The 23,166-nt window shown below is 43.2% G+C and overlaps 1 protein-coding gene across 4 annotated transcripts in view; it reads right to left on the bottom strand.

Annotated features, from left to right (window-relative positions):
* KLHL5 (kelch like family member 5) overlaps positions 1-23,166 on the bottom strand; it is a 128,035-nt gene that overhangs the window by 42,167 nt on the left and 62,702 nt on the right. For 3 of the 4 annotated variants that reach the window (XM_069744589.1, XM_069744591.1, XM_069744588.1), the window contains exon 2: positions 1,602-1,784. In XM_069744589.1, coding sequence (XP_069600690.1) covers positions 1,602-1,784 — 183 coding nt within the window. Of the gene's footprint in view, positions 1-1,601; positions 1,785-2,080; positions 2,264-23,166 lie in introns of all 4 variants that reach the window. The other variant, XM_069744590.1, reaches the window with a different exon arrangement.

Genomic DNA, 23,166 nt, shown 5'->3' with positions numbered 1-23,166 from the left:
GTCTGTGCTCTGCAGGGAGGTAGATCAGTCGTAGCTATTCTCCCCAGTTCTTACTCTCCTGTGCTCCGCTCTCCTGCACACTCTCTACAATGTGTTCTTCTGTATTATCTCTGTCCAGGAGCTGCAGCACACTCTTGGCTACACGGCCCCTTTAGTCCTTCCGACTCTCTCTTTCTCCTCTCTGTCTCTCTGACAAGAACATAGTCAAATAAATAAGGCAGCACACTGCGGCTACCAGGTACACATGGATTGGTCAATTTATGCGCTAAACGCTCTAATTTTTTCATATTATATATATATATATATATATATATATATATATATATATATATATATATATATATATATACATACATACACTAGGTGGTGGCCCTATTCTAACGCACCGGTATTGTGGAATATGTATGTAGTTTATATATGAAGATTTCCACGTAGTATATAACACAGCCCACGCAGTATATAGCACAGCCCACGCAGTATATAGCACAGCCCACGCAGTATATAGCACAGCCCACGCAGTACATAGCACAGCCCACGCAGTACATAGCACAGCCCACGTAGTACATAGCACAGCCCACGTAGTACATAGTACAGCCCACGTAGTACATAGCACAGCCCACGTAGTACATAGCACAGCCCACGTAGTACATAGCACAGCCCACTCAGTATATAACACAGCCCACGCAGTAAATAACACTGCCCATGTAGTATATAGCAATGTGGGCACCATATCCCTGTTAAAAAAAACAATTAAAATAAAAGATAGTGATATACTCACCTTCCGTCTGCCTCCAGATCCAGCCCTGGCGTTTAGCGATGCTCCTGAAGACGCTCCGTTCCCAGTAATGCTTTGCGGCAATAACACGTGATGATGTAGTGGTCTCGCGGGACCGCTACGTCATCTCCGGTCATTGCTGCAATGCATTCTTGGGACCAGAGCGTTGCGAGGAGGGGGACAGGCTGCCGCGGACGCCGGAAGGTGAGTATATAATGATTTTTTTTAAATTATTATTTTTAACATTATATGTTTTTACTATTGATGATGCATAGGCAGCATCAATAGTAAAAAGTTGGTCACACAGGGTTAATGGCGGCGTTAACGGACTGCTAAAATGCTATGTGGGCACTGACTGGAGGGGAGTATGGAGGGAGCACTGACTGGAGGGGAGTATGGAGCGAGCACTGACTGGAGGGGAGTATGGAGGGGCCACTGACTGGAGGGGAGTATTGAGGGGCCAATTCGTGGCCAGACTGTGCCTGTCGCTGATTGGTCGCGCCCAGCCGGCCGCGACCAATCAGCGACTTGGAATCTCCACAACAGACGGAAGTTATAAACAGATGGAAGTACCCCTTAGACAATATGTAAGCATGTATGTAAGCATGTATGTATAATTATATATATATATATATATATATATATATATATATATATATATATATATATATATATATATATAAACAAGCAGGGCCATACTGACAAAAAAATAAAGTTATGGCTCTGCAAAAAAGGGAAGAGCAAATTCAAGCAAAAATGGAAAACGCCAAAGTCGGGAAGTGGTTAATTCACCGCACATTAATTTTTCCCCAGTATTGGCACTTACCTGTGTGCGGGAATTCTCCGATCGCCAGCGATCAGGACAACATCACAAAGTTGCTTGTGCTGCAAGTAGTTTTCCATCCTCTTAATCGTTTGCTCAGCATGGTTGAGAGACTGGAAGAACTCATCTGGGGCACAGGACTCCATCGTGTGGACGGAAGATAACGTTTGGCTGCTGTTTGAGGTCCTGTTGGCAGCAAAAGAAAGTTCATTACTGGAATGGCAATAAAGCTATATCTAGTAGGATGGTTGTTTAACAAAAATTCACAATAAAAAAAGAAGAAAAGTCAGATTTTATTCATTATTGTGGAATTTGTACTGGTCTTCGCTGGCAAGAAAAGAAAGATAAGGTTCTGCATGGAAGATAAATCCGACATCCGATTTACAAGGATTGACAGAAAGAAAAGGATGGAGTTTTTTTTTCTTAACCACATCAGAAAATCGGATTGATTTTTTTGGGGGATGAGAGAAAAAGGTCCTTACACACGAGATCATGTGGGCTCACAGCGAGAAGGATCACAACTTTGTGTTATCTTGTTCTACATGCTGGGGTCCAACAGCCTGAAAGTTCGGATTGGACTTTTGCTGGACGTTGAATCCTTTATGAGGGGACATTAGGAACACTTCTGGCCATTTTTGATAAATCATCAGGCTGCCCGCTGGTTTCTAAAATAAAAATTGCAGCAATACACTGATAATAGGTACTATTTAATGGTGACTCCATATAGAAGAGCGTAAAGGGAACCGATCTGCATATGACTTGCCTGTGCCCCCTCCTCCCCAAGCTATCTACACTACATTACAACCATGTAAGGGGGCTGACAGAGAAGCATGGATAGCCGCAGAAGCCTCCCTCCAATGCTGCGGGAACATGTTTGGACTGTTGAGCACACACATTTCCCTTCTCGGTGACACATGCGGCTGTCTACAGCAGGGGAGTTTAGAAGATGTGCAGCTTAGAGGGAACACCAGTTGGCTAGAATTTCTAGGGGCCCAAAGGAAATGTTGCAACCATGACCCACCATTACCAGCATATGGCTCAGGTGCGCATGCGCTAGTGACAACGCTAGGGAGTACAAAAATTATCTGTTCTCCATCTTAAAATATTTATATAAATGACAACATAACTCTAAAATATATTTTGTGTTTATAATACATCTCTAAATGCCATAGACATATAGATACCAAATAATACAATTATGTAAGGATCATATAAGTATCACCGTACTGTTAATTACCAAAACCTGGCATACCAGAACCAAAATTTCCACTATATGAGGACCAAATAATACTGGCAATGGCCACATATTACTGAATAAAAATACAAATACTACTAATAACAACACAATATAAGGAACAAATAATACAAGACCATTTCCACATATAAACGACCACAAGGAAGAAAATAATACCAGCACTGATCATTAACAAAAACCACTGTACCAAGATCAATATTATTACCAAAAAAGAAAAAAAGAGAAGCGCAGCAGCACAGCCTGAAGCGAGGTTCGGTACACACTCAGTCCTTAATAATGGAACACTGACAGTCTCGGGAGGTGCTTGCGTAGAAAAACAGGAACATACCATATAACACTAGTAGAAAGAACGCGGCAACACTCACCGGACCTGTGATCAAGTCTTGTCTTTATTAGAAAGCATGTAGAACCATCTTCACGGCACGGGGGAGTGGAGGAGCAAAGGAGGTGAGCGGGGAAAGGACGACAGCAGTTTCACGCCAAGCCGGCGCTTTTATGGGTGGACCTCCTTTGCTCCTCCACTACCCCGTGCCGTGAAGATGGTTCTACATGCTTTCTAATAAAGACAAGACTTGATCACAGGTCCGGTGAGTGTTGCCGCGTTCTTTCTACTAGTGTTACAAGATCAATATTACTACCATTCAGTGCCCACAAACCTACAGCGGCATACAAAACCAGGGATTCAAGCTTCAGGAGGCTAATTTGCATATTCCAGGTGCCTTCTGGGAGAAGCGAAGTCTCCCTAAGCTAGAAGATCGTTGGGTACAGCCGGGACCAGCTGCTTCGAAAGCATCACCAAACCAGGGATTCAAGCTTCAGGAGGCTAATTTGCATATTCCAGGTGCCTTCTGGGAGAAGCGAAGTCTCCCTAAGCTAGAAGATCGTTGGGTACAGCCGGGACCAGCTGCTTCGAAAGCATCACCAATTTTTGCCTGTAGGACATTATTGCAAGAGAGCTTGGCTGAGTAGATTACACAAGAAGGAAAACACACAGCAAGTCAGCAGGATCTAGGAGCAACATGGCAGATGTGACAACCTACATGGTGAGCTGCAGCATGTGCTACATGTTCACAGATCGACCAGAAGAAGAATCCAATTTCACTTGTCAGAAGTGTAGACTAGTGGCCCTTTTAGAAGAGAAGGTGCGGGGTCTGGAAGAAAGAATAGCAACTTTGAAACTCATCAAAGAGAATGAAGACTTTCTAGACAGAACAGAAGCATCTCTACTGGTCACAGAAGGTGCAAAAAGTGTCAGAGAACCTCCAAAAGCAGATGAGTGGAAGCATGTGACCAAAAGAAGCAAGAAGACCATGGAGAAATCACCAACCACACAACTGAAGAACCGATATCAAATCTTTGTAGAGGATGAAGATGGCACACCTAAGAATGAAGCAATACCAGCAAGCAAAAAAGAAAAGGGCACACAGCAACAAGTGACAGCAAAAAGTACAGCCAAGAAGCAACGAAGAGTGGTGGTGGTGGGAGACTCACTACTGAGAGGCACAGAAGCAGCCATCTGCAGACCGGACATAACTGCAAGAGAAGTATGCTGCCTTCCAGGTGCGATGATCAAGGATGTGACCGATAGGATACCAAAGCTCTTCAGCTCCAAGGACGTCCACCCATTTCTTCTGATACATGTTGGCACCAATGACACGGCAAGGAAGGACCTACCGACAATCTGCAAGGACTTTGAAGAGTTGGGGAAGAAAGTAAAGGAACTGGATGCACAGGTAGTTTTTTCTTCTATCCTTCCAGTAGATGGGCATGGCACCAGGAGATGGAACAGGATCCTTGATGCAAACAACTGGCTAAGACGATGGTGCAGACAACAAGGATTTGGATTCCTGGACCACGGTGTGAATTACTGGTATGATGGACTCCTCGCCAGAGACGGACTACACCTCAACAAACCTGGGAAACACACATTCGCCAGAAGACTCGCTACACTCATCAGGAGGGCGTTAAACTAGAAAAAGAGGGGACGGGAAGAAAAACATTAGACTCGTACAAAGACGACCCAGGAAAACATACTCAGAAGGGAGGTAAGAACATTTCTAAAACAATCCACAGTGAGGAGATTGGAACAAAACAAAATCCTCTAAACTGCATGCTCGCAAACGCCAGAAGCCTGACAAACAAGATGGAAGAACTAGAAGCAGAAATATCTACAGGTAACTTTGACATAGTGGGAATAACCGAGACATGGTTAGATGAAAGCTATGACTGGGCAGTTAACTTACAGGGTTACAGTCTGTTTAGAAAGGATCGTAAAAATCGGAGAGGAGGAGGGGTTTGTCTCTATGTAAAGTCTTGTCTAAAGTCCACTTTAAGGGAGGATATTAGCGAAGGGAATGAAGATGTCGAGTCCATATGGGTTGAAATTCATGGAGGGAAAAATGGTAACAAAATTCTCATTGGGGTCTGTTACAAACCCCCAAATATAACAGAAAGCATGGAAAGTCTACTTCTAAAGCAGATAGATGAAGCTGCAACCCATAATGAGGTCCTGGTTATGGGGGACTTTAACTACCCGGATATTAACTGGGAAACAGAAACCTGTGAAACCCATAAAGGCAACAGGTTTCTGCTAATAACCAAGAAAAATTATCTTTCACAATTGGTGCAGAATCCAACCAGAGGAGCAGCACTTTTAGACCTAATACTATCTAATAGACCTGACAGAATAACAAATCTGCAGGTGGTTGGGCATTTAGGAAATAGCGACCACAATATTGTACAGTTTCACCTGTCTTTCACTAGGGGGACTTGTCAGGGAGTCACAAAAACACTGAACTTTAGGAAGGCAAAGTTTGACCAGCTTAGAGATGCCCTTAATCTGGTAGACTGGGACAATATCCTCAGAAATGAGAATACAGATAATAAATGGGAAATGTTTAAGAACATCCTAAATAGGCAGTGTAAGCGGTTTATACCTTGTGGGAATAAAAGGACTAGAAATAGGAAAAACCCAATGTGGCTAAACAAAGAAGTAAGACAGGCAATTAACAGTAAAAAGAAAGCATTTGCACTACTAAAGCAGGATGGCACCATTGAAGCTCTAAAAAACTATAGGGAGAAAAATACTTTATCTAAAAAACTAATTAAAGCTGCCAAAAAGGAAACAGAGAAGCACATTGCTAAGGAGAGTAAAACTAATCCCAAACTGTTCTTCAACTATATCAATAGTAAAAGAATAAAAACTGAAAATGTAGGCCCCTTAAAAAATAGTGAGGAAAGAATGGTTGTAGATGACGAGGAAAAAGCTAACATATTAAACACCTTCTTCTCCACGGTATTCACGGTGGAAAATGAAATGCTAGGTGAAATCCCAAGAAACAATGAAAACCCTATATTAAGGGTCACCAATCTAACCCAAGAAGAGGTGCGAAACCGGCTAAATAAGATTAAAATAGATAAATCTCCGGGTCCGGATGGCATACACCCACGAGTACTAAGAGAACTAAGTAATGTAATAGATAAACCATTATTTCTTATTTTTAGTGACTCTATAGCGACAGGGTCTGTTCCGCAGGACTGGCGCATAGCAAATGTGGTGCCAATATTCAAAAAGGGCTCTAAAAGTGAACCTGGAAATTATAGGCCAGTAAGTCTAACCTCTATTGTTGGTAAAATATTTGAAGGGTTTCTGAGGGATGTTATTCTGGATTATCTCAATGAGAATAACTGTTTAACTCCATATCAGCATGGGTTTATGAGAAATCGCTCCTGTCAAACCAATCTAATCAGTTTTTATGAAGAGGTAAGCTATAGGCTGGACCACGGTGAGTCATTGGACGTGGTATATCTCGATTTTTCCAAAGCGTTTGATACCGTGCCGCACAAGAGGTTGGTACACAAAATGAGAATGCTTGGTCTGGGGGAAAATGTGTGTAAATGGGTTAGTAACTGGCTTAGTGATAGAAAGCAGAGGGTGGTTATAAATGGTATAGTCTCTAACTGGGTCGCTGTGACCAGTGGGGTACCGCAGGGGTCAGTATTGGGACCTGTTCTCTTCAACATATTCATTAATGATCTGGTAGAAGGTTTACACAGTAAAATATCGATATTTGCAGATGATACAAAACTATGTAAAGCAGTTAATACAAGAGAAGATAGTATTCTGCTACAGATGGATCTGGATAAGTTGGAAACTTGGGCTGAAAGGTGGCAGATGAGGTTTAACAATGATAAATGTAAGGTTATACACATGGGAAGAGGGAATCAATATCACCATTACACACTGAACGGGAAACCACTGGGTAAATCTGACAGGGAGAAGGACTTGGGGATCCTAGTTAATGATAAACTTACCTGGAGCAGCCAGTGCCAGGCAGCAGCTGCCAAGGCAAACAGGATCATGGGGTGCATTAAAAGAGGTCTGGATACACATGATGAGAGCATTATACTGCCTCTGTACAAATCCCTAGTTAGACCGCACATGGAGTACTGTGTCCAGTTTTGGGCACCGGTGCTCAGTAAGGATATAATGGAACTAGAGAGAGTACAAAGGAGGGCAACAAAATTAATAAAGGGGATGGGAGAACTACAATACCCAGATAGATTAGCGAAATTAGGATTATTTAGTCTAGAAAAAAGACGACTGAGGGGCGATCTAATAACCATGTATAAGTATATAAGGGGACAATACAAATATCTCGCTGAGGATCTGTTTATACCAAGGAAGGTGACGGGCACAAGGGGGCATTCTTTGCGTCTGGAGGAGAGAAGGTTTTTCCACCAACATAGAAGAGGATTCTTTACTGTTAGGGCAGTGAGAATCTGGAATTGCTTGCCTGAGGAGGTGGTGATGGCGAACTCAGTCGAGGGGTTCAAGAGAGGCCTGGATGTCTTCCTGGAGCAGAACAATATTGTATCATACAATTATTAGGTTCTGTAAAAGGACGTAGATCTGGGGATTTATTATGACGGAATATAGGCTGAACTGGATGGACAAATGTCTTTTTTCGGCCTTACTAACTATGTTACTATGTTACTATGTTACATGGCAAATTCATAAAGCAATTCTGAAGTTTATTAAATACACTAATTGATACATAAAATACGAAGAGATCGTGTCTCATGGTCACAAGAGAGTAGTAGATGATGGAGTCTGAACCAGACTCAAAAGCACAGTACAGGAACCATTAGCCCTAAAAAATAATAAATTATACCAATTGGTGAATATCATTGTGACGATAATGTAAAACTGACAAATGATTTGCCTTATTAAATTCACATACCTTCTAGAACTTTCTACACCTTCAAAGCTGCACGGAGGCTGCCCTTCCCCCTGGCAACAAACTTTCCCCCCTAGTTCCTTCACTCCTTTCCTTCCCTCCTCCCGTCGGAATGTTAATTAGCCCCGAGCTGGCTTTGTTCACAAGAAACATGTGCTTTCCTTTGTAGATATGGGAGATAGTAAAAAGGACATAATTCAGGCCCCATTAATGATAGGAAAAATATGGATGCATATGCAGAATGTGATTTAATAGAGCTTCACAACGGGGCCTCCTGCTGGAGTCTAACTCCAACAGAACCTGAGAAATGGATTTTCTCACAAACAAGGCAGAATAGCCAGATCACGTTCGGATTCAATAGAGAGCCAATTTTAATACCAGATGAATGAGGTGTGTGTTAGGACATGTCTTCGAGTCAAGATACGAGAATTATAAGAATTGTGGTTAGAATTGGTAAGTCTGAGGAGAGGGGAGGGTCCAGGGAAACCAGCCTCTTTAGTGATGTCACAAGGCTGCAGTTATAAGTTCCTGCACTTCACCCAGCCTTCAGTTTTGCCTGGGATCTCACTATAGAAAGACTATTTCATGAATTGGGATATTTGGCCCCGCCTACCAGCATGGTTTTGCCTGAAATAATCTGAGCACATGAAAGTGATACTTTCTGTTTTAATCCATGTTATTTTATAATTGCTTTGTATATACTTTACATTGTCTCATATTGTAACATCTTTATATACCTTTTATAAACACTGCCTGTTCTTTTTTATGGAGTAAAATATTTACATTATTAGTTTCGTTCTCCTGCTCTAAAACGGACCCTAAGTCTTCTGAAGGGAATTACGCTACTGTTTTGGGTTAGCTTCGGACCCGTTAATCGAAGCTGGTGGCGGCATACCTTGTCCTGTGCAATTGGTAATCTGTATAGCGATGGCGGCGTTGATAATTATTGTTCCTGCCTGAGTGGGAGTAGTTATATCACCCTCGCTGCAGCGTGCCCAATAGCCAGTACATAGCAGGCAGCCTTTCTGTTGACTAATTACCCTAGGTGCAGTACCTAATCTGACCTGAGGGTAAGGGGGCGCCTGAGAGCTGCACGTTTTCAAGCGGAACTGTAAAGCGGGATATACATAAATCCCTACAGTTTGTGTTATATTGCAGAGCAGTGGGATAACTAAAATAAGCCCCTGCGGTAAATTGAGAGGTCAACAGCCTTATTTGTGTTATCACATTGGAGCAGTGGAGGGATAACTAAGATAAGTCCCCCTGCACATGTGATAGCCGTGGGCTGGCCAAAGGTCACCCCAACCGTGACGTACTGTTGACATGAACCGTGACTATCATGTACCTGAACAGTAACGAGATATAACAGTCTAAACATCAATGTGAACCTATGACATAACAGATACATTGCATCCGAATAAGCACAGAGGTGTAATAGACCCCCAATATATTTACTGCACACACAATTATAGCACTATGGATCCAAGATCCAAGATATAAATCAAAAGAACGTATATATGAAAGCATAGCAATCTTCAGTATTTCCTAAGTAGGGGCATTAACATTCCATCATAGATAAAGATACATACCGTATGTAAATACATGGCTAGCACGTATCCCTATTAATAGCGATTACCTGTGACTAATGTCTAATGGACTACAGGAGGAGGTTGAGATCGGGCCGGTGAGGATGAGGGGCTCAACGACGCCAGCACAAACCTCAACTGGATGTACGTCCTCAGCAGCACATTCAGCTGAAATGTATTGCAGCACAGAGATACGTCAGGTCCGTGAGCTGTATTGCACGCTGCCGAACAATCAGAGGCTTCAGAAGAGGACGCTGCACGGTGTGGGAGTGAATGGAAGGTGAGTAGAATCATTTTTTTTTCTATACATTAAAGAACAGCGCTAAAATGGGGGACATACTGTACATCCCAGCATGGGAACATACAAACCAGGATAAGGGCCATATAGAACAGGATGGGGCCCAGAACAAGGGCCATATATAGCAGGATGGGGCCTGGGATAAGGGAGATATAGAACATATATATACACATATATATATATATATATATATATATATATATATATATATATATATATATATATATATATATACATACATACACAGTATATATACACACACCAGGATAGAGAACATATACGGTGGGGAAAATTAGTGTTTTGACCCCTTTACCCCCAAGGGTGGTTTGCACGTTATGGACCGGGCCAATTTTTACAATTCTGACCACTGTCCCTTTATGAGGTTATAACTCTGGAACGCTTCAACGGATCCCGGTGATTCTGACATTGTTTTCTCGTGACATATTGTACTTCATGATAGTGGTAAAATTACTTTGATATTACCTGCGTTTATTTGTGAAAAAAACGGAAATATGGCGAAAATTTTGAAAATTTTGCAATTTTCCAACTTTGAATTTTTATGCAATTAAATCAGAGATATGTCACACAAAATACTTAATAAGTAACATTTCCCACATGTCTACTTTACATCAGCACAATTTTGGAACCAAAATTTTTTTTTTGTTAGGGAGTTATAAGGGTTAAAAGTTGACCAGCAATTTCTCATTTTTACAACACCATTTTATTTTAGGGACCACATCTCATTTGAAGTCATTTTGAGGGGTCTATATGATAGAAAATACCCAAGTGTGACACCATTCTAAAAACTGCACCCCTCAAGGTTCTCAAAACCACATTCAAGAAGTTTATTAACCCTTCAGGTGTTTTACAGGAATTTTTGGAATGTTTAAATAAAAATTAACATTTAACTTTTTTTCACAAAAAATTTACTTCAGCTCCAATTTGTTTTATTTTACCAAGGGTTACAGGAGAAAATGGACACCAAACCTTGTTGTACAATTTGTCCTGAGTACGCCGATACCCCATAAGTGGAGGTAAACCACTGTTTGGGCGCATGACAGAGCTTGGAAGCGAAGGAGCGCCATTTGACTTTTTAATGCAAAATTGACTGGAATTGAGATGGGACGCCATGTTTCGTTTGGAGAGCCACTGATGTGCCTAAACATTGAAACCCCCCACAAGTGACACCATTTTGGAAAGTAGACCCCTAAGGAACTTATCTAGAGGTGTGGTGAGCACTTTGACCCACCAAGTGCTTCACAGAAGTTTATAATGCAGAACCGTAAAAATAAAAAATAATTTTTTTCCACAAAAATTATATTTTCGCCCCCAATTTTTTATTTTCCCAATGCTAAGAGAAGAAATTGGAACCAAAAAGTTGTTGTACAATTTGTCCTGAGTATGCTGATACCCCATATGTGGGGGTAAACCACTGTTTGGGCGCATGGGAGAGCTCGGAAGGGAAGGAGCGCCGTTTGACTTTTCAATGCAAAATTCACAGGAATTGAGATGAGACGCCATGTTGCGTTTGGACACTGATGCGCCTAAACATTGAAACCCCCCACAAGTGACACCATTTTGGAAAGTAGACCCCCTAAGGAACTTATCTAGATGTGTGGTGAGCACTTTGACCCACCAAGAGCTTCACAGAAGTTTATAATGCAGAGCCGTAAAAATAAAACAAAAATTTTTTCCCACAAAAATTATTTTTTAGCCCCCAGTTTTGTATTTTCCGAAGGGTAACAGGAGAAATTGGATCCCAAAAGTTGTTGTCCAATTTGTCCTGAATACGCGGATACCCCATATGTTGGGGTAAACCCATGTTTGGGCACATGGGAGAGCTCGGAAGGGAAGAAGCACTGTTTGACTTTTTCAACGCAGAATTGGCTGGAATTGAGATCGGACGCCATGTCGCGTTTGGAGAGCCCCTGATGTGCCTAAACAGTGGAAACCCCCCAATTATAACTGAAACCCTAATCCAAACACACCCCTAACCCTAATTCCAACAGAAACCTAACCACACCTCTAATCCAGACACACCCCTAACCCTAATCTCAACCCTATTCCCAACCGCAAATGTAATCCAAACCCTAACCCTAACTTTAGCCCCAACCCTAACTGTAGCCTTAACCCTAACTGTAGCCTTAACCCTAGCCCTAACCCTAACCATAACCCTAGCCCTAACCATAGCCCTAACCCTAACCCTAGCCCTAACCCTAGCCCTAACCCTAACCCTAGCCCTAACCCTAGCCCTAACCCTAGCCCTAACCCGAACCCTAACCCTAATGGGAAAATGGAAATAAATACATTTTTTAAATTTTTTTATTTTTCCCTAACTAAGGGGGTGATGAAGGGGGGTTTGATTTACTTTTATAGCGGGTTTTTTAGCGGATTTTTATGATTGGCAGCCGTCACACAGTGAAAGACCCTTTTTATTGCAAAAAATATTTTTTGCGTTACCACATTTTGAGAGCTATAATTTTTCCATATTTGAGTCCACAGAGTCATGTGAGGTCTTGTTTTTTGCGGGACGAGTTGACGTTTTTATTGGTAACATTTTCGGGCACGTGACATTTTTTGATCGCTTTTTATTCCGATTTTTGTGAGGCAGAATTACCAAAAACCAGCTATTCATGAATTTCTTTTGGGGGAGGCGTTTATACCGTTCCGCGTTTGGTAAAATTGATAAAGCAGTTTTATTCTTCGGGTCAGTACAATTACAGCAATACCTCATTTATATCATGTTTTTTATGTTTTGGCGCTTTTATACGATAAAAACTATTTTATAGAAAAAATAATTATTTTTGCATCGCTTTATTCTGAGGACTATAACTTTTTTATTTTTTTGCTGATGTTGCTGTATGGCGGCTCGTTTTTTGCGGGACAAGATGACGCTTTCAGCGGTACCATGGTTATTTATATCCGTCTTTTTGATCGCGTGTTATTCCACTTTTTGTTCGGCGGTATGATAATAAAGCGTTGCTTTTTGTCTCGTTTTTTTTTTTTTCTTACGGTGTTTACTGAAGGGGTTAACTAGTGGGACAGTTTTATAGGTCGGGTCGTTACGGACGCGGTAATACTAAATATGTGTACTTTTATTGTTTTTTTTATTTAGATAAAGAAATGTATTTATGGGAATAATATATATATTTTTTTCATTATTTAGGATTTTTTTTTTTGATTTTTTTTACACACTTGTAAACATTTTTTTTTACTTTTTTACTTTGTCCCAGGGGGGAACAATACAGATCGGTGATCTGCCAGTTTGCACAGCACTCTGACAGATCACCGATCTGTCTCAGAGCGCTGCAGCGTTACCAAGTGCCTGCTCCCACACAGCAGTGCCACAAGTGAGACTAGGGACTATTTTCTCACAGGGGCGGAGGAATACATTGTGGGGAATACATTGTGGAAGGATACCTTCCATCATTGTATTCCTGGAGCCCCTGGAGAGCGGTCACATCAGCTGATGTGGCTGCTCTCCACGGGAGATAGTCGTGGGACACTCGTTTTAATTGAATATCTGCGGATCAGGGAGTATATTGTTTGTTTATTATTTTATTATTTGTTACAGGTGACAATGGCTACGGGGATCAAGGTGACAAGGCGATGGTATGTACTCTATGTTTAATGTACTGCATGTCTATATGTATGTATTGTATGCACTGTTTGTATGTACTGTGTGTATGTTGCATGTCGTATGTTGCATATTGCATGTGGTATGTTGCACGTTGCATGCAGCATGTTGCAAGTCGCATGTTACATGTTGCATGTTGTATGTTGCACGTCACATGTTGTATGTTGCATATTGTATGTCACAAATTGTATGTTGCATATTGTATGTTGCATGTTGCATGTGGTATGTTGCATGTGGTATGTTGCATGCAGCACATCGCATGCAGCATGTTGCTTGTCACATGTCGCACGTCACATGTTGTATGTTGCATGTCGCATATTGTATGTCGCAAATTGTATGTTGCATGTCGCATGTTGCACGTCGCATGCAGCATGTTGCAAGTTGCATGTGACATGTTGCATGTCGTATGTTGCACGTCACATGTTGTATGTTGCATGTCACATATTGTATGTCGCATGGTGTATGTCGCATGGTGTATGTTGTGTGTTGTATGTGCACACAATCTAGACGAGTACGGCTCTGCTACATCTGGATGCCTGACATCCAGCTGTAGCAGAGCCTGTAGATGATCGCCGGAGATAACTCTCCAGCGATCACCTACACTGCAGCGTCCTCACAATCAGCTGATCAGCTGTTTGTGAGAACCAGACTAGTGACCGGAGATAACTCCCGGTCACGTGCACGGTAGTTATCGCGATAAGATATCGCGAGAACTGCAGTGGACGAGGGACTTCCGGCGGCGGGACATGTGGGCTGGCATGGACATGCGTATTAAGCTGCGGTTGCGCAGTTACTACGCATGTGACTAATTATTAGATGCGGTTTTACAGCACCTAATGATTGTCTATGGTAAATTTACGGCGCGGCGAAGGAGCGTCGCCACATTGTATGGACATGCTGCGTTCTGAAAAGACGTGCTGCATGTGCGTTTATGCGGGTCTGCCGCCTGCGTGTTTTACCGCATAGTGGAGATGGGATTTCATGAAATCCCCTCCACTATGCTGTAACATCTGGACGCTGCGTGTTTGACGCTGCGGCTCTATGCAGCGTCAAACATGCAGCGTTTCCTGAACGTGGAAACATACCCATTTTAATTAGAGGCGTCCGGGTGCAGAGATCTCCGCTTAACGCTGAAGTAAAGGGGTCAAAGATCTCATCCAAGAATCAAAAAATATTCTATACACTTTCTATTGAGCATTTCTTCAGTCTCTCGGGAAAGCAGAGATTGGTTGAGCACTTTTTAGCTTTCAATGGACGTCCTAACACCCACCCAGACCTCCATGGTACAGAACTTCTGAAATGTCAAGGGCAGCACGGTGGTGCAGTGGTTAGCACAGCAGCCTTGCAGCGCTGAAGTCCTGGGTTCAGATCCCACCAAGGACAGCATCTGCAAGGAGTTTTTAAGATTATTATTATTACTACAGCACAGAGTCCTGGGTTCAGATCCCACCAAGGACAGCATCTGCAAGGAGTTTTTAAGATTATTATTATTATTACTACAGCACAGACACCATGAAATGACGGCATTGTGCAAACTATCAAATATCAAACTAGTCCCATCCAAACCAAAAACACAATACAATAGATTTATAAATAGATGTCCTCAATCACAGAAACCACAGACAAACCAAATTTGGCAATATCCAAAAATACCTCTGCAAACAAGGAACACGTCCATTGTGCTTTTATGGAGTCATGCTTCTTAAGTGACAAGTTTCTACAAGGAATCCACATAAAAGTAGTGGCTTTTTTCTGTAGTGAGGTTTTCAAAACCTTGTCATAAAACAAGACTTGCTTTATGAACAGCAAGATAACATATTTAAAAACTAAGCAGTCGATCCACTTCGCTGCGTCAACATACCCTAATTATTTTGCGAGTCTGCATGAGATATAGACATGCTGCGGTCAGGAAAGACTAGCTGGATGTCTATCTCCAAAGGTGAGCCGCATGCGTCTCTGGACGCACAATGGACATGGGATTTCTAGAAATCCCATCCACTATGCTGTAACATCTGGACGCTGCAGGTTTGACGCTGCATAAGTACGCAACATCAAACCCGCAGAAACTCTGGATCATGGGTACATACCCTCAAGAATTGAAATGTGTATATTTCAGTGCTTTGAAAAAACAAACAAAAAAAAACACGACAGCACTTTGTTCACTAAAGACGTTTAGATTTTTTTCATAATTCAAAGTGGGGTTTTTTTTATGTTGATTTTGGGAGCCGACTCCACGTCAAAATCCACTAAAAAAAAAAACCTTTGTGTGAACAAAAGAATATACCTATGTGACTTTTTTAATTACATTTCTGTGACACATAATCTGTTTCATTCATATGAAGGAGGTTCCAGTAAATACAGTGGTTTGAAAAAGTATTTGCCCCCTTCCCGATTTCCTATTCTTTTGCATGGTTGTCACACTTAAATGTTTCAGATCACCAAAAAAATTTAAATATGCAAATTTTAAATGAAGTTCTTTATTGTTAAGGGAAAAAGAAATCCAAACCAACCTTTTTAAAAAAACAAACACACACATTCTTGGGGTATCTTAAAGACCAAAAAGTACCTGTTGTGATGGGTTGACTCACTCTGCTGCTTGGAAAGGTAGACACAGTAACACTTAGGCAAGTCACCTGCTGGTATAAGACAGCATAAACCATGGTAGGGTTTAACAAAATAAACATAGCCTTTCTGTTCTGGCATAACAGCAAAACCTAAGACAAATGACAGCAAAGTCCTTATGGTAGCGGGATTCGCTTGCTCACACTACCATATGTCTTCAGCTCCTCCTGGAGCCACATCTGGAGACTCTCCTCTCCAAACACAACACAGAGAACAAAAAACAGTGGCTGAACATTTAACTCCCCAGCCACAACCTTGAGGTGGAGATACGGTGAGTAGGCATCCTGCCCATATCTCACCTACTCACCAAAAAACCCAGTCCCTTATGGCTGGTTAATGCTTTCATAACATAGCATGCTGGAGAGAAACTTATGTGTTTTTAGATCATGGAAGAAAGCAATCTCCCCTCACATACAGTGCCAGTGACCCCGTCACATACACCCCCTGCCCAAATCCGGAGGTTGTGGCACCTTCAGACACCAAACGGTGTTCGGGAGAGAACATCCGCGTTATCATGTAACTTGCCTGGCCTATGCTCTAAGTGGTAGCTGAAATCTTGAAGGGCTAAAAACCACCTAGTCACCAGGGTATTCTTAATCTTCTTTTCCCTTAACCATCTCAGAGGGGCATGGTCTGACACTAGTTTGAAATATTACCTACTAGGCCGAAAGTTCAGTGTATCCACGGTCCATTTTATGGCTGAGCACTCCTTCTCAACAATGGCATAATTTTTCTCACAGGCAGAGAGTTTTCGGCTCAAATACAGGATGGGATACTCTTTCTCATTTATTTCCTGAGACAGCACGGCTCCCAACCCGACTTCTGAAGCATCTGTCTGGACCACAAATTCTTTGGTAAAGTCCGGTGCAACCACAACCAGATGTTTACGCACGCCTGCTTCAGCGCTTGAAATGCCATCTCTGTGTCAGCAGTCCATTTAACCATCGTTGACTTAGTGCCCTTAAGGGGCTCAGTTATTGGCTCGGCAATTATGCCTTAACTTGGGATGAACCATTGGTAATATCCCACAATTCCAAGAAATGTCCTCACTTGCTTCTTGGAAAGCAGTTGTAGCCATATCTGAATCGCCTTGATCTTGTTTAACTGTGGCTTGATTTCGCATGTCGCGACAAGGTAGCCTAAGTACTTGGCCTCTTCCTTCCCTATGGCACACTTTTTCGGATTTATGGTGAACCCAACTTTTCTCAACACATTCAGGACCCCCTGTACCTTTGGTAGACATAGGGATCTGCCAGCAGCCCTTTGTCAGGTCGATGGTTGTAATGTACCTCGCAGGTGCAAGTCTCTCAATGAGTTCGTCCATGGGGGGCATTGGATACACATCATAACTGGACGCCTCATTCAGCCTGCGGTAGTCATTACAAAACTGCAACTCACCATCAGGCTCCAGCACAAGGACGATGGGACTTGACCATACACTGTTTCCTCTATCACACCGAGGTCTAACATTCTCTTTACCTCAATTGATATCACCTCCCAGCGCGATTCTACAGGGCTTGAGGTTCACCGTACCATGCAGCTCTGTCAACATGTCATGTTCCATCACCTGTGTATGCCCTGGCAACTCCAAGAATAGGTCACGGTTCCGCTGCAGCAGTTTCCAACACTGTTGCTTCCGGGCCATAGAATCTCTGCAATTGTGACCTCCTCCACTTTGGCTTCAGGACGGGCTCCCAGGCAAGGAGTACAAAAATTGAAAGGAACGGATGGCACTCACCGGTTAAAAAACTTCTTTATTCCAATACTTTAAAACATCGGCGTCGGGAGGATGGGAGTAGGAGTGGAATGGACGACAGCTGTTTGGCGCTGCAGTGGCGCTTCTACTGGTCACACAGGTAAGTGAGACTGATCACCTCTTAACAGAGGGAGGCAGCTAAACCCCACCCGCGGTGCTTGAACACATGTGCAGCAGCCATACATAATTAAAATGCATTTGAAAAACAGATAAAAAAAAATACAAACACACAATAAGACCGGCTTATTACAGAAAAATGGACATATCCAATCTTTCATTCAAACCAGCGGATTCTTGCGCTCTAGTGCGCATAATCCATATAGCTTCTCTTTTTAGGAGAAACTTGTGCAGATCTCCTTGCACTGAAAGAGACACCCTTTCAAGGCCAGCAAAAGAAAGCACCTCTGGGTTTCCTCCATGGAATTCCCTAACATGTTTGATCAAACGTGGAACCCCCTTGCTTGAACCGATCGAGTTGTAATGCTCTCTGAACCTCACATAGAGGGGGCGGATGGTCTTGCCAATATAGAAGGACTTACAACAACATAAAACCACATAAACCACATGGGTGGTTTTGCACGTGATGAAATCTTTGACAGTATGAGACACACACCTCCAATGCACAGTGTATGACTTACATCATGGTAATTACAAAAAGGACAATGTCCACACTTAAAATTACCATGAGGAACTTTTACTTAGCCAATTACCTTGATGCTTCACCATCCCTTTTTTCACTATTATGTCACCCAGAGTGGTACTGCGTCTATTAGAAATAATGGGACCCCTTGCTGCCACCTCCGCAATATCTTTATCACGTTCTAGAATGTGCCAATTCCTGCGAATAGCAGACCGTATGATACCGTCCATAGGGCCGAATTTAAAAACAAAAAACAAATCTTTTAATCACGTTTGTGGGCAGAACCACGATTAGTCTCTTGCCTGATTAACCCTATTGTTAGCCTCATTCAAAAGTTCATTGGGATAACCCCTACAATGGAACCTGTCACACAACTCTTCTGCCTGCTGAGTGCAGCTCTCATTATTATCATTAATCCTCTTCAATCGTAATAATTGGTTATAAGGGAGGGAGCGTTTTACATGAGCCGGATGGAAACTATCAAAATGTAGGACAGAGTTCATAGCAGACGGTTTTCGAAACACTAGTACAGATTGCACCATCCACAATGTTAATTTGTACGTCTAAAAAATCCAAATCAAGGCCTCCATATCTCGATGTGAACGACATATTCATTTGATTAGACTCATTGAGATACTGGACAAAATCATCAAATGATTCACGAGGTCCGTCCCATACCATGAAAATGTCGTCCACATAGCGAACAAAGTCTGATGTGCCTCAAAAAATTATTTCTAATATTGTACACATAATCCTCCTCCAACAAAGCCAGAAAAAGGTTCGCAAAAGTGCACGCTACCGGAGTTCCCATCGCGGTCCCAGTGCATTGCAAGAACCAGAAATCCATAAATTTGAACGCATTGTGTTTTAATATAAAATCCATGCCCTCACACACAAAGTTGACAAAACCATCACTTCTTTTTAATGACCCCAAAATTTTTCTCAAAGCTGCAACACCCAAATCTTGGGGGATCCTTGTGTACAGGCTTTCCACGTCAATAGAGACCAAGGAAAAGCCTGCCTGTCAAATAATACCCCTAAAGACCCCTAAAAACTCATCAGTATCCTTAATATAGGAGGGAATGTCATGCAGCAAAGAGTGCAACAACCAATCCATGTACTGTGATAATGGATCTGTAAGGGATCTAATCCCTGACACAATGGGGCGTCCTGGCGGGGTAGTGAGGGACTTATGAACTTTTGGAATATACCGTAATACCAGTGAGGGCGGCGTGGGAATTCTGGCAGCAGCTTCTCAGCCTTTTTTTCCTGGACAAAACACCCAATTCTACATTTTTACGCAAAAAGGTTCGTAATTCATTCTTGAACCTAGTTGTAGGATCTTGTGTCAATCTTAAATAGTTGTATCAGACAACGGTCTCATAGCCTCCGCCAAATACTGCTCTTTTGGTAATAAAACTACATTGCCGCCCTTATCTGCATTCCTCACAACCACATCAGACCATTCTCTGATTTCAAAAAGGGCACGTTTCTCTAAAGTTGTGAGGTTAGGCGGGGCAATCGGATGTATAATAGATTCCACATCCTTTAGTACCTGGGTCTCAAATAAATCAATTACATTCCCAGGTGAAACTTGGGGCATAAACGTTGATGGCACACCCCCTGTAAATGGTTTGAAAGACTCATCATCTATGGGGGTGAACAACCTGCGGGCAGTTAAATCCCACAAAATCTGGGCATCTGCCCTTATATCAGCCAGTGAGTCAGTGCCAGCGAGGAACCCCAGAGCGCCCACCTGGCACGGGCTCTTCCCTTCTAATACTGTCACCTCCGTTGTGGATGGTGCGATCTGTACTAAAATGTTTCAAAAACCGTCTGCTACGAACTCAGTCCTACATTTTGATAGCTTCCATCCGGCTCAAGTAAAACGTTCCCTCCCTTATAGCCAATTATTAACCCCTTCCCGACCCATGACGCCATGTAGGCGTCATGAAAGTCGGTGCCAATCCGACCCATGACGCCTATGTGGCGTCATGGAAAGATCGCGTCCCTGCAGATCGGGTGAAAGGGTTAACTCCCATTTCACCCGATCTGCAGGGACAGGGGGAGTGGTAGTTTAGCCCAGGGGGGGTGGCTTCACCCCCTCGTGGCTACGATCGCTCTGATTGGCTGTTGAAAGTGAAACTGCCAATCAGAGCGATTTGTAATATTTCACCTATTATAACGGGTGAAATATTACAATCCAGCCATGGCCGATGCTGAAATATCATCGGCCATGGCTGGAAATACTAATGTGCCCCCACCCCACCGATCGCCCCCCCAGCCCCCCGATCTGGCCGGTACACTGCTCCGGCTCCCCTCCATCCTGTGCTCCGCTCCCCCCCGTGCTCTTGTCCACTCCCCCCGTGCTCCAATCACCCCCCCTGCACTCCGATCACCCCCCCCCCGGTGCTCCGTTCCACCCCCCCGTGCTCCGTTCCAGCCCCCCCGTGCTCCGTTCCACGCCCCCCGTGCTCCGTTCCACCCCTCCCGCGCTCCGATTCCCCCCCTGTGCTCCGATCCCTTCCCCCGTGGTCCCCCCCCACCCCATCATACTTACCGATCCAGCCGGGGTCCCGTCCGTCTTCTCCCTGGGCGCCGCCATCTTCCAAAATGGCGGGCGCATGCGCAGTGCGCCCGCCGAATCTGCCGGCCGGCAGATTCGTTCCAAAGTGCATTTTGATCACTGAGATATAATCTATCTCAGTGATCAAAATAAAAAAAATAATAAATGACCCCCCCCCTTTGTCACCCCCATAGGTAGGGACAATAAAAAAAATAAAGAAATTTTTTTTTTCCACTAATGTTAGAATAGGGTTAGGGTTAGGGGTAGGGGTAGGGTTAAGGTTAGGGTTAGGGGTAGGGTTAGGGGTAGGGTTAGGGCTAGGGTTAGGGTTAGGGTTTCGGTATGTGCACACGTATTCTGGTCCTCTGCGGATTTTTCCGCTGCGGATTTGATAAATCCGCAGTGCTAAACCGCTGCGGATTTACCGCGTTTTTTTCTGCGCATTTCACTGCGGTTTTACAACTGCGATTTTCTATTGAAGCAGTTGTAAAACCGCTGCGGAATCCGCACAAAGAAGTGACATGCTGCGGAATGTAAACCGCTGCGTTTCCGTGCAGTTTTTCTGCAGCATGTGTACAGCGATTTTTGTTTCCCGTAGGTTTACATTGAAGTGTAAACTCATGGGAAACTGTTGCGGATCCGCAGCGTTTTCCGCAGCGTGTGCACATACCTTTAGAATTAGGCTATGTGCACACTGTGCGGATTTGGCTGTGGATTGGCCGCTGCGGATTCGCAGCAGTATTCCATCAGGTTTACAGTACCATGTAAACATATGAAAAACCAAATCCGCTGTGCCCATGGTGCGGAAAATACCGCGCGGAAACGCTGCGTTGTATTTTCCGCAGCATGTCAATTCTTTGTGCGGATTCCGCAGCGTTTTACACCTGCTCCTCAATAGGAATCCGCAGGTGAAATCCGCACAAAAAACACTGGAAATCCGCGGAAAATCCGCAGGTAAAACGCAGTGCCTTTTACCCGCGAATTTTTCAAAAATGGTGCTGAAAAATCTCACATGAATCCGCAACGTGGGCACATAGGGTTAGGGTTGGAATTAGGGTTGTGGTTAGGGTTGTGATTAGGGTTATGGCTACAGTTGGGATTAGGGTTAGGGGTGTGTTGGGGTTAGGGTTGTGGTTACGGCTACAGTTGGGATAAGGGTTAGGGGTGTGTTGGAGTTAGAATTGAGGGGTTACCACTGTTCAGGCACATCAGGGGTCTCCAAACGCAACATGGCGCCACCATTGATTCCAGCCAATCTCGTATTCAAAAAGTCAAATGGTGCTCCCTCACTTCCGAGCCCTGACGTGTGCCCAAACAGTGGTTTACCCCCAAATATGGGGTACCAGCATACTCAGGACAAACTGCGCAACAATTACTGGGGTCCAATTTCTCCTGTTACCCTTGTGAATCTAAAAAAATGCTTGCTAAAACATAATTTTTGAGGAAAGAAAAATGATTTTTTATTTTCACGGCTCTGCGTTGTAAACGTCTGTGAAGCACTTGGGGGTTCAAAGTGCTCACCACATATCTAGATAAGTTCCTTGGGGGGTCTAGTTTCTAAAATGGGGTCACTTGTGGGGGGTTTCGACTGTTTAGGCACATCAGGGGCTCTGCAAACGCAACTTGACGCCCGCAGAGCATTCCATCAAAGTCTGCATTTCAAAACGTCACTACTTCAATTCCAAGCCCCGGGCATGTGCCCAAACAGTAGTTTACCCCCACATATGGGGTATCACCGTACTCAGGAGAAACTGGACAACAAATATTGGGGTCAAATTTCTCCTGTTACCCTTGGGAAAATTAAAAAATTCTGGGCTAAATAATTATTTTTGAGGAAAGAAAACGTATTTATTATTTTCACGGCTCTGCATTATAAACTTCTATGAAGCGCTTGGGGGTTCAAAGTGCTCACCACACATCTAGATAAGTTCCTTTCGGGGTCTAGTTTCCAAAATGGTGTCATTTCTG

This window comes from Ranitomeya imitator, chromosome 1 (genome assembly GCF_032444005.1).
Source record: "Ranitomeya imitator isolate aRanImi1 chromosome 1, aRanImi1.pri, whole genome shotgun sequence".
NCBI lineage: Eukaryota > Metazoa > Chordata > Amphibia > Anura > Dendrobatidae > Ranitomeya > Ranitomeya imitator.
Note: the sequence above shows the minus strand (reverse complement) of the source record. Positions and strands in the feature narration are given on the sequence as shown.